The sequence below is a fragment of the Amblyomma americanum genome, chromosome 6, assembly GCF_052857255.1.
Source record: "Amblyomma americanum isolate KBUSLIRL-KWMA chromosome 6, ASM5285725v1, whole genome shotgun sequence".
Classification (NCBI taxonomy): Eukaryota; Metazoa; Arthropoda; class Arachnida; order Ixodida; family Ixodidae; genus Amblyomma; species Amblyomma americanum.
The window spans coordinates 8,860,860-8,873,945 of record NC_135502.1 but is presented as its reverse complement, the minus strand read 5'-3'; the positions used below and the strand labels follow the sequence as shown (position 1 = coordinate 8,873,945).

Here is a 13,086-nt window from a genome sequence, read left to right as displayed (position 1 = left end):
GGCGTACTTTTTACCTTATGTGATGAATCCAAAACGTTCATGCTTTCCTAACTTCTCACGAGCAGATGATACATCAATATTACACATGTTATCGCTACATTATGATGATTTTTGCAGGTCTACATCAAAGGTAGAAAATTTGTGGATCTCCTTCAAGGAGATCCACAAATTGCGCCATGCATTCTTAAAAAGATTAAACGTGAGAATTCCTGGATTTGTTGAGCATCACTGCAAATGCCCTGAATATTTAAAACATTTAACAAGAAAAAGCAGACAGGTAACAGTTCTGAGTGTCCGCAAGACAAATATTTACACTGTGTCAGTTAAGATAAAAAGACAAGTAGCCCTAGACAAAGAAAATTATTTGGAAATTTATTGCCTGACTTCATTACAGCTTCATCAAAAAAAATTTGGCGTACAATCTCTCTGGTATTCAGAGATTCTCATGTGTTTTAAATCAATGGCACTCTAACGCATGACGAAAAGTAAATCAAGCAAATTTAACGAATAGTATCAATACGTTTACACGAATGATAATGGCATACCCCCTTCTTTTAAATCATTCTTACCTGCGAAGCCTGACCTTGTAATCATCGAACGAAGTGGAATTACGATGCTTTTCAATCTTGCTTTATAGAAGTCCCTCGGTCCTGATAAAATACCAAATGCATTCCTAGCGAGGCACGCAAATTGGGTGGCCAAATACTTGCTATCAAGGTATCAACGAAACACAGTTTTAGAATGACTCAAGGATGGCCAGAGTTCAATCACTTCATAAGAATGGCAGCAAACAGTGCATTAATGATTAACTGTAAGTTTCTTCAACATGACAACTTGCAAAATTTCAGAACTCAAGATACAAGCCCATATTTCTGATTTTCTTGTAAAAAATAAATTTTATTACAAATTTTCAGCACAGATTTCAAAAAGGTTATTCTACTTGCCCTGAGCTATAGCTCAGACTGTATATGATTTTGCGAACTTTGTTCACAACGAGAACCGAACAGATCCCATTTTTGGGAATTTCGGAAAAATCATTTTCCAAGGTTTCTCACAAAAAACTGCATTCCACGATTAATAACGCAATAAAAAAATAAGAATATCAATCATTGGATTTCAGCATATCTGAAAAATTGTTGAAAATGTGTCAATTTTGGTCACCATTCCTCTGAAACTTTCTGTAGACTCTGGCATTCTTTAGGGTTCGGTGCTTGAGCCTTTCTTTTTTATCATTCATATTAACAGCATAGTGAAATACATTCAATATCATATTAACTTTTACGTGGTTGACTGTGTGCTCTATTCTGCAATTAAAAAAAATCAGATCAGATAAAACTTAACGGGGCTTTCCAAAAAGTTACTGCATGGTGTCATGCTTGGCAGATGCCGATTTACTCCCGAGAAACGGTGTGCATGTGAGTTCCTCGCAAGAAAAATTATCTTCTATTCCATTAATCTTTCCCAAACAACTTCTCTTTGAAGTTTCGCACGACCAATATCTAGGCCTATGGCTCACTAACGACCTTGACAGGAGTAAACACATAAATCAAGTTTAAGGAATTCAAACAGTAAACTATTTTTTAGTCGTGCATGAAAACTGTTCACATCCCGAGTCCGGCTTTTAGCTTACTGATCAGTTTTCCTTCTTATATTAGATTAAGTGGCAATAATTTGCTTCCATTTACCAAAACAAATATTAACAAAATTGAAAAAGTACAAAAGCAAGCAGTTCGTTTTGTTTACATGGATATAAATGTTCATTAATAAGTGACCTGTTAATAGGGCAGGCTTAGTATCTATATAAAAGAAAGGAACCACGTTTAAACGCTTAAATTCTTATACCAATTAGTCAAACGTTATTTTAAGCTTAATCTTAATGGACATGTATCTTCCTTTTCAGGTTGCACTACAAGAAGACACAATCTGAAAATTGCCCTTTTTCGCCAGCGCAGTAACTGCTTTAAATATTCATTTTTCCCTGTACAGTAACAGAGTGTAATCAGCTTCCTAACAACGAAGTTTTACAGCAGCCTCTGACTTCGTTCATGGAAGCCTGAGTGTTAATGATTGCTACTTTTAAGTTCTATTGCGTTTCTGACTCCCTCCTCGTTCTGAATTTATTAATACTATTGTCTTGATGCTATTATTAACACAGTATGTCAGAAACTGCGCTTGAATAAACCTTCAGCAAGATAAAGCGGCGCAGCGAGCACTAAAAACGGCGCTCTCGGTGATTTAGATCACGAGAACCCGACTCGCACAGCTGCACTTCTTGACAGGACATAAGTACCTTCAGTAAAACGGCGTTTCGGTGCTAAACATGAGGGAGAAAATTTGTGATATCGGATAAGTGGCAGTCCGGGAGCAACACCCAATCCGATGGCGCGTGCGAGACTATTAGGGGCACTGACCGATGGCCTAGATTTGCACACTGAGCACTAATGACGACGTGTAAGCACAATGCACGATTTATCTCATCGAGGCCACGCAAGAGAGTATCGCACAAGCGTCTGGACTGCGCTGATAGCCAGAAAGAAAGGCATGGTCGCGAACAATAAACCTGGTCGCACTCGTCGGTAAGTGCTGCGATGAGTAGCGCCGGGTGGAATGCGTATTTGCGGCAGGACTGCTTTGCTGTGACACGAACAGAGAAGCCCCGTCGGTGCTGCGACGAAAGAATGCTCCGGCTAGCTGCGTTCGCCGCTAGCGTTTGCCTGATTGCGGGGGCTGCAGCCGACAGCGATCACGACACCTTCAAGAAGGATGAATATGCTCAAGGTGAGCTGCGAAACTAGCGCAGGGCTGTTGCGTATCAGTATGTAAACATGCTCGAGATCCTCGTAAGATTGCGGGGGCAAACCGTGGCATGCTTGCTCAAATGCGTAACGTTGTTTGAAGAACGCTCGGAGGAAGAGCGGAGCCCGCGGGTTCCTATGGACACATGTAGGCTGGACATTGGGTGATATTGGAAGTTACGGAACGGAACACATCAGTATTTCTCTCAAAGATGCAGTTCAAATTAACAAAGGCGAGTAAAAAAGGCAGGGTGAAAATGAGAGGTTTCTTGGCCGAACAAACGTGCATGCACGCGTTACTGTGCGCTCGGCATTGCTAACTTGGTGCAAAGCTGGACGCTCTGGTGCGCACACCACGATGGGAAGATGTGGTCAAACATACTTTGAGGAGTGAGCTCCGAGCGCGGATCGCGCGTTGTTCATTCTTGATGGTCATAACCAAGGAACAGAAAATTGACAAAATTTTAGCGTTTAGCATCAATGACCTTTGCTAATCAGAAATATCAAAGTATAATATGTCGATTTCAACCGTCAAAGTACACCATTAGTCACCTGCGTAACGGGAGCAAGAATTTACTCATTCGCTTTTGTCGCCCACCGCAGAGGTCGGATAGAACCGCGAGCCGGACTAATGATTTTGTTGACTGCTGCATTTTACATTAAGGGTTAAGCAGTTCTCAAACTAAAGCACTAAGAAACCGTAAAATTTTAGCAGCAGCTACAGTGTTCACGTGCAGGTAAAGGTGCATGTTTCGAAGGTTTTTACTAATTCTGTTTGAAATCCGCCTGTTCTACACTTACTCTCCCAAGAGGAAGCGAAAATGATTACTTCTTGAGGCCACCGCAATTTTCTTACTCGAGGTGGAATGATAGCGCGAAACACTTACGATGACAAGAAGCGCTTATTGCTTCGATTATTGTGAATAGCTTAGATCTTAGCTACGCTTCGTGGGAAGTTACCTTCACCCGCATTGATCTGTGAATCACGTTACGTAATACGTCTTTTGTGCGGCGACGCTAAATAAGTTGTGCTACCTGCAGCTCTTCATGGGATATTAAATGTTGAAACATCATATTGACTGTCACTGTAAAGCCCAATGTCCTTCATTTTGCTGAGGAGAAAAATTACGATCTGCAAATGTTGGGTCAATCCACACTTCTAATGGAAAGGAAACGGGCAAGGCTTACAATGCTGAGAAGTGCCGATGGGCCCTCAGGGTAGCGGAGTGGATTCAAAGAGATGAAAAACGTAATGTGGGATGGCTTAGAAGAGGTTAATAATTCTGCGGGTACAAGGGCGATCGCAGCTGGAACAGGAGAGGGTGATTGGAAATATTCGGCGATGTCTTTCTCCCTGTGTAGACGTAGCGAGGCAGTTGGCGAATATAATGACTTATGAACAAAAAATCATGCATTCCTCTGACAAAAAGAGGTGCAGTTCTAAGAGATCAGATGGGCTAGTTTGCCTATGCAAAAGTACACCAATAATCTCACGGTATTACTTGCTGCCGCACAGCTGGTTTGCACGAGGCTGCTGAGCAGAAATCGCCAGCCCGATAGACAGTCTACATTTTCAACTTTGGAATCGATGAAACAGACCCCAGCCCCGCTTTGTTCTAGCTTTAGGTAAACTGTTGTCGCTTCATGCATGAAATAGCTTTAAGTCATATGACATGTGGACAAGTGCCCCCTTAATCATTCCTTAAACATAATTGGCAGCTGCCTCAACGATGTAGTCAACTGTATATATGGTCTTCTCCTAACGAACACATTCATAGTCTTGGTTAAACGCATTTACAAAAGACTGTGATAGTTGACACCCTTTGATCGAAAAATTGGTACATATCGGCACCAAAACGAAGAAAATACTTCGGTAGACACTTTTCTTACTTGGCTTTCTTTTATTGAAAATCGAAGGACAATTTCAATTTCAAATTCAAGGAATTCAAAGAACCTCAAGTGCATTTGTTAATCTGGCACTAAGATAGCTGGCTTAGAGTACAGGGAAAGCGGATTAAGAGAAAGAATTATCCCGTTTGGACACAAAAGCGCCAATATTGTTGAGCATGTTACTCCGTTTAGTTTAATTTCTTCTGAAACATGAAATTATGTGATGCCTCACATGCATACGAGTATTAAAATTCTACTAAGAATGACCTTAGAAACTGAATGACATCAGTAGACTTCGTTCTTGGGCTAGTTGGTATTCTTGATTGAAGCTCATATTTTTTTCTTCTCCTTTTCGTTCTTCCTTTCTTTGGCTGTGTGCCGTTGCGCAGAAAAAAAATTACGAGCTTCAATGAATGACATCACTTGCAACTTCTCTCAACCACTGGATTTGTAAAAAGTTAGCAGCACATATTTGTACCGTTAATTTAATAAAAATATCTCAAATTTGGTATGTGTCTGCACCGTACTCCTTTTGACGGATAAAAAAGCTTACTTTAGAACTCGAAAGTGCGTAAAAAATATTCTGAGGCAGTTCACTGATTTAAGAAGCTAAAACGCTTTCAAATTTCTTTCCCGCAAAAATAGGCGGCATAGAACTGTACACCTTTACTTGTAAAAACCCACACAACACCAATGATGCCGGTTCGAGCAAGATGTAAGAGCACGCTAAATGGCCAGCTGCATAGCTCAGTTGTTTTCAGCACGCGAAAATATAGTAGTCTGTTTTCCGACCCTTTAAGCAAGTGGTACAAATGGGTCCTACAAAGGGTCAGAACGAAAAGCTCACGTTGGAAAGAGCTAATTCGAAGACTCTAAGATAATTCTGAAATTCATTATGTCGAGGTTTTCACAGAATTGGAAACACAGAATAAAAAGTTTCCCCGCCGCGGTGGCTCAGTGGTTAGGGCGCTCGACTACTGATCCGGAGTTCCCGGGTTCGAACCCGACCGCGGCGGCTGCGTTTTTATGGAGTAAAAACGCTAAGGCACCCGTGTGCTGTGCGATGTCAGTGCACGTTAAAGATCCCCAGGTGCTCCAAATTATTCCGGAGCCCTCCACTACGGCACCTCTCTCTTCCTTTCTTCTTTCACTCCCTCCTTTACCCTTCCCTTACGGCGCGGTTCGGGTGCCCAACGATATATGAGACAGATACTGCGCCATTTCCTTTCCCCCCAAAACCAATTATTATCAGAATAAAAAGTTTCTAATTTCCTCTCTGCCTAGGGTCCAGGCTTGGCTTTGAGAGGTGCCCTGTGCATTGCGCACAGGGAAATGTGGAATACACTTTGCAGTTTGTAACTGCATACCATGACGGTCAGGAAATTACGCTTCTTCACTGCTCTTTGCCTTTTCAAGAAAAGAGCACTGAAATGGTCGAAGCATAGATGATGACAAACACGATGAGCTAGGGTGTGGATTCGGAGGGAAGGCACGAAATGACGTGCGGGCTCAGCAGCAGGTGTACAGAAACAATTATCAGAAAGGAAAGAGCACAGACGGTCACGCACAAGTAAAACGCAGAGGGGATGTGCGGTATACGACGTTAGTTATTCGAATTCAATGCCAAAACCTTGTCATTACGAGAGAAAGAGAGAGAGAACAAGACCATAATTTAATTCACTGCGACGGTTCATGTAATGCTCAAATGCGGTTTTATAGTCTAGGCATTTCAGGTTTCACGTCTCTATCAATTTCGAGACTGACTGTCTGTTATTTTTTTTTCCTTGGTCGATGGTCTGCAGCTGCCAGAAAGTCTCAAGGTCAATGCGTCGCAATTAGCGGTTTAGAAACTCGCCGCACATCTGATCATACTCAGAACTGAATCCAATCTTTCGCTCGACATCAATACCGGACCTGCCCCGTACTTAAGATTTATAAAACAATTACGAAGACTAGAGATGCGGTCATCAAGCATTTGTTTCATGGAGGTGACGGAGTTTACCGGAAAACAAAAAGCAGCAACATGATAGAATAGGAAGTACACAATATTGTACTAAATACAGGTCTCGACGTTTTTTCTGCACAACGTGGAGTGCTTCTCAGTTCTCGTGTAGCTTGATTGTGTCAATACTAAAACAATCAAGATTTTATAATTTATTTAAAGGCAATTCAATTTCCTGTACACTTCGCGAGCATATTTTTTAGCTACGCATATAAACACTGCGCATAAACTTGGAAAATATTTGTGTTCGCTGCACCCAATGCTCAAAATGCTCACACGTGCAGCTTAGGTATCGAATCGCGCCGATTGCGTTCCCCGCAGTCATTAAAAGCATTACCCCAGGAATTTACGCCGGGTACTGGGAAAAGCCTTATTGCGTGCAGACGACTGAATCGCTCGTCCAGTTATTCATTACGAGACACATTAAAAAGGTTTCTTTCGTACGGCGTGCAGATTTATCAACGCTTGGTGTCACACTGTATATAGACGAAACTTTGGAGGAGACTTGTCCCCACAAATGTCTCTCTTGTGTTTGATTGAAGATTGCAGTGACTTGCGACCAGAACTGTGAATGAGGGCTGTGAGTTGATGCGTCATATTAACCGTAAACCGTAACGTTCCGACAAAATATTTCAGAGGGTGGCCATGGACGCTGTCATGGGAGATCCGACTAAGCTCGCCAGTAGTCAAAAGAGAGATCCGAGGGAGTGCTCAAATAGCAACCGTTGTGCATTGCATGAGCTGGTCCTGACGACAGTGGCCGTCCTTCATGCCCGAGTATACCAATAAGAATAAAAACAGGTTTACCCATCATGGAGTGGTGCAACGTATAGACAAGTTAGTTTGAACAAGTCCTATGCTTTGTGTACGCGGCAAGGCAGGCTAATCACATGAACCACTAGCATAATTAGAATGAGAACTAATAATAATGATAATAATAGGTCAAATGATAACTTCACGAAGATATAAAAATAGGAAAATGAGTAAATATAAACCTAGTCAAAGGACTTGCCAAAACCCAGGTGCGTAAAAAAACTTGAAGCCTAGCAAGGAAATGAACAAAAAATTCATCCTCAAGGCTCTATTCATGCGGCCCTCCAGGAGTTAAAGAATTTACAACTTGTAATAAAAAAGGCAGTATTCCTGTTATTCCCGTTCGCCACCACGCCCTCCTCTTCTTTCCACGCCCTCATCCCCTCACCGGTTGTACCTCCTTAGAGTGAAGGCCCTGCTTAAACCCTGCCCATAACAACACTTGCCTAGTCAAAGGTAACATTTTTTGATGAGATGGTCACAAGCGGACAAAGACTCCCTCTTCCCTTGTTCGATTTGTTTTTGTTCCCATCTTACTGCCTTCTCTCTACCCAAAAATCTGTAGTAACGAATTAACACACATTTAACTGGACTAATTTCAACACAACGTGTCAGGAAAGAAATTGTAGAGCCATAAAAATGCATAGGCTAGCTGTTGCTTAACACCAAGAATTAGCGAAAAGCTGTTCCCATGGGGCGATGACACGAGACAATTCCACACACAGAGAAGCTGCCGCTAAGGTACGACGACGTCGTCGCCCTCGTCATAGACCGTATAAAGGTGTAGCGAGCACTAGAAAGGATCGTCCAAGAATTTCCGCAACCTGTCCTCCCCTTACGCATACTACTTTAAGGATTAGGAGCCATTTGACTGGCGATGCACAGATGGTTGTCGCAGGCGGGCCTTGGCCATCCCTGCCTGAGCTACACACCCGCAGTGACCAAGCAGGTATTGAGTAACCAGAGTCCTGAGCCTATTGCTAATCAAGCATGAATCCCAACTGCGGTCCAAGACCGGCACCGGCAAGTGACTTGGCCATCGCTCCCGAAGCACTGCACACCATCGATGATTGAATAGTCACCGCGCACCCAGTGTGTTGAGCCTACTGCTGGCCGGTTAGTCGGTCAGGAACCGGCCCAAGTCGCAGACGAGCAAGTGATTGCAATGCTGAAGCCAATCGTGAATGTCATGCGTGGGCTGCTTTCTAGCTTGCACATGCCGGCTGCACAGAATGCACTGCAGATGATGGATTTGTTGAATCCAGGGCTTGCAGCTGTCCAATAGCTGGCACAACGCATCCTCAAGCCTCATCCTTCCGAGAGGTCCTATGCTTACGTTGTCATCAACATTATCAGCCGCAAAGGCAGCACGCTGTCTTGACACTGGAACGTCTGTGCTGCCTTGTGATGGATGGCCCTCGATCTGTTCTACTCAGGTCGGTGCAGTCGGCAGCCCTCAAGGTGTGCAGGCTACAGCTGCAGCGGCCTGCGACTTACAGTGCGTGTGTCATTGCTTGTCGTGCTTGCTATACGGACCGCACTGCTCTAATTCTTCCTATTTTTTACGCCCCCCCTCATTCCTCTCCCTCAGTACAGGGTAGCCAACCGGAACATTTTGCTGGTTAACCTCCCTGCCTTTCCTCCACCACTTCTCTCTCTCTCTCTCGGTTCCCGTGGTGGTGTTCCCGCTCCTGTTGACGCCTGCATAACTTCCGCTGAGACACTAAAAGTATCGTTCGATCTCGCGCAGCGTTGACATGGGGGCCTCTCTATTTTGGCGCCCACATGAACAAGCGCACTTAGCGCAGTCAGCCGCTCTTGATTATCACCCCACATCCTGCTGGACTCGTCTCTGAGCGTCCTCTTTGAAGCTGGCCTGCAGCGGTGTCGGCGAGTCCATCGCAAATGAACCAGTAGCAGCCGCTGAGCTACGCGTGGTGTTGCCTCCTGCTCACCGAGGCTGCCTTTTCCTCACGCATTCTTCTGGACAGGGTGGGAAGGGAGAGTGCTCCGATACGAAAGCATGAATTAAACATGCGAGCCTCCTGTTGGGGGAGAACAGGGAGCGAGCGGGAGGGGAGGGGGTATGCTCTAATTGCAGATACGGAGACACGCCAGTCTGGCCGATGCCACGACTGCGGCTAATTAATTTATGACAAAAGCTTGTGTCGGTTACTGCGACGTACAGGTGCGCACAAAAGCCTAATTAGTGAGCAGTCTAAGTATGCAGCCATGAAGTGGAGTGTGTGTTCTTTGTAGTTCCCAGTGCCACCTGCACAATGCACCCCTCAGGGCCAGGCTGCGCTTCTATTCAGTGAGGAAATCGATGTTTTTCGTGATATCGCTGTTCCGAAAACTTTTGTTGGCACCTGTACGTCCCTTTTCTTTCGCACTTAGACGCGCCGGGTGACAGGGTGAGCGCACCTGTGACGGAACAGAAATAACCGCGGGGGTGAACTCATTAAAACAACTTTTATCTGTAAAAAAGGGCAGGGCAAATAATTAACAGGGAACAGGAAAGGTGTAATAACTACAAGCGCAACAATTTCATCTCAAACCGTAAAAAAAAACATTTTATCACAAACAAATGCAACGATTGGGAAGGAGTCAAAATTATCAAAGGGAGGAAAAAAAGCGAAAGCTTATTTGCCGTAGTTAGTAAAGCGACAGAGAATGAAACAATAGCACTCTTTTCATGTGCGTGCTTAGATGGAGCAGGACACAGGATTGGCTAGCGAGGAGGCTGCGCCTCTCTTTAAGTCGAAATGTGTGTGAAGTGTCGCAACTGCGGATCGACCGCCGGCGATATAATGAAAGTCTAATCCCGTAAGTATCTAGCGGCAGCCTCATCGCAACGCCTCTTATTGGTGCTGCAAGGTGTGAGGCTGGTGCGGGGACAAGCACCGTTAGGTTAACGGCTTGTCAAGGTGCGTGGTCGGTCACCAGCAGACTGTAATCTCAGTAAGAGACGGTCATAGAAGGTACAGGTCGCCTCAGTACACCAATGATTTCATTCTAAAGAATATTTTTGTATTATGTAATACGCCGATCTGGCATATCGATGTAGCAAGCCCGAGCGAGTCGCATGCCGTGTCACATGCGGACAGCTTTGACAGTTCGGCGCCAAATTGCTGGCGCTGGCTGCAGCTTGAGCACGTTCTTTCTTCGCTGTAGAGCTACCTCCAGCTCAACGAAAGAGTTTAAACACGCTCCGCATATCGTACTGCATAGCGTTAACGCGAAGTGGCCTTTCTTGCCCCCTTTGACCTATTGGCAAGAACGGCCGGTATTGAAGTGTTCAGTTAATAACAGCACTGTACCGTTAGTGTGACACTTCCTGCTTTAGGGTACAGATACATTCAATTCTGCGAACTGAAATGAACACCAATTCTCTCTTCTCTTTCGCTCCTTTCGTGCCCCTCTCCACTACTAGGATGTCTGTACGGGCAGTGCCTGGTTAATTACACTGCCTTTCCTTTTTTCTGCCTTTCCCTCTTTATGTCTTTATTTCAAAGTTCACTAGTTTCAACATTTTGCAAAGGTCATAAGTATATAGGCGAGGGTCCCGTAATGAGAAGACTGCACCGAAACCCTTGATAGATAGATCGTTATAACAAAATAAATAATTACAGCATATTTAGTGGTTGGTTACAAAATGCAGAGAATAACATATCAGTACATTGACATAAAAACAAAATCTAACATCACAATAACGGAGGCAATAGACATAAAAGAAAGAATAAAAAATCAGCATTCCAACAAAAATACCTCATCTTATTCCTGAACACAGGCAAGGGAATTCATATTAGTGTGAATGGCAATGCGTTCCAAAACGAAATGGCTGAAAAACACATTATTTTCCTGTCATTGGTATGGGCTTTGGGGACTAGAATATTGTTACTTGCTGCAAATCTGGTACAATTGTGGTTGGCCAACAGGATAAAATTGGTAAACTGAAAATGTGATGTGTCATTTAATACCTTAAAGAACATGATTCCTAGATGATACTGGAAAAGCTGGTGGCTTAATGAAATGTTATGCTCATGTGATAAGAAAGGAGCATTAGTCAACTTGTGTTTGAGGATGCCAAGCTAAAGTGCGTTATTAATCCCAGTACAAGCACCGATATACCACTTAAGCTTACCTGACCTTCATGTCTTACAGATGTTTGCAAATCCTTCGGTAACTCCTTCTGCAGCGTCGAATGCGTAGTGCACCCCGACATGAACGACACCTTCTCCTGCCGATGTGAGGAACCCACCATGTACTTCGACGCGACAGAGAAGAGCTGTCAGTGTAAGTTGCGCTTATTTACTGCGTTTTTTTAAGCTACTCTTGCTGGTCGCAGTATTTTAATGCAGCCACTTGAAACTTGAATTCTTTGGAATGGCTGTGAAAACATTATTGCCAGCAACAAAGACAATTTATAATTTATTTAGATACCCCTAAAGTCCCTCCTCACGAGGGTATTACATAGGGGGTTAAAAATTCGAACATGAAGATACAAGGAACATCTAACATGAGGAACAGAACAAAAAACAAAACAAGAAAAGCGAATAACTAATAGACAGCAAGTATCAAAATGTGGCGGAAGAATAAAACGCAAAATGAACCTAATAAAAAATAAAACAATATAATAAACAGAACGAAAAACAATACTCAAGCAGATTACGGTGAGCAGAACAGAACTAGAAGAAAACTACACATCGCTTTGATTTTTTAAATGTTAATGGAATGACGTCGTATTCGTTTCAGTTGCGATTGCGGAAGGCAGTCGGTTCCAATCAATAATGGTTTTGGGTATGAGTGATTTGGCAAACTTGAAGTGTGACATATGATGCGTTTTATGGTGAAATGATGGTCACGGAGTGGAAACACTACTGAGGGTGAGTGAAAGAAATCGTCGCAAAGCAACGGATGGTGGTAAATTTTGTGAAAAAAAGAGTTAAGCGAGCCAGTTTGCGACGATGGGAAAGGTTTTCAAGTCCAGCACGAGCTTTTAACTCCGTGACGCTAGTAAAACGTGAGTAGTCAGAATAAATGAAAAGAGCAGCACGGTTTTGCAGGGATTCTATGTTATCTTTGATGTAGGCTTGATTTGGGTCCCATATGGCTGAAGCGTACTCTATTTTCGGTCGAATTAATGTAATATAAGCACGTTTATGAACGTGCGCCGGAGTATGTCGAAGGTTACGTTTTAAAAGGCCGAGAGAACGGTTAGCAGCTTCTAGAAGCAATTTAATATGATAGTTCCAGGTTAAGTCTGATTGAAGGTAAACTCCTAGATACTTGTAAGTGGAAGTTGTCTTAACTGTTATATCATTGAGAGAGTACGTGGTTGGGATGCTATAAGAATTTCTAGTAAAGGAGACGAGCTTTGTCTTAGAGGGATTTAGGGTCATAAGCCACAACTGGCAGAAAGTGTTAATAGAATCGAGGTCAGTTTGTAAAGATTGTCGGTCAGACAATCGTATTAACATTTATGGGGTTACCGACGCAACCGCATCTACATGTAGTATGTGCTATCAGCTTGGAATGTCCAGCTTCCCCCTTGCTTTCAATACTGCGCCCTTTCAGCGAGATATC

General features: G+C 43.4%; 1 protein-coding gene across 1 annotated transcript in view; it reads left to right on the top strand.

The window, feature by feature from the left end:
• Positions 1 to 2,547: 2,547 nt before the first annotated feature.
• LOC144136259 (uncharacterized) overlaps positions 2,548 to 13,086 on the top strand; it is a 56,636-nt gene continuing 46,097 nt past the window's right edge. Inside the window, exons 1-2 of the mRNA XM_077668458.1 lie at positions 2,548 to 2,778; positions 11,665 to 11,796. Of these exons, the coding sequence (XP_077524584.1) occupies positions 2,589 to 2,778; positions 11,665 to 11,796 (322 nt within the window). The 5' untranslated portion in view covers positions 2,548 to 2,588. The remainder of the gene's footprint in view (positions 2,779 to 11,664; positions 11,797 to 13,086) is intronic.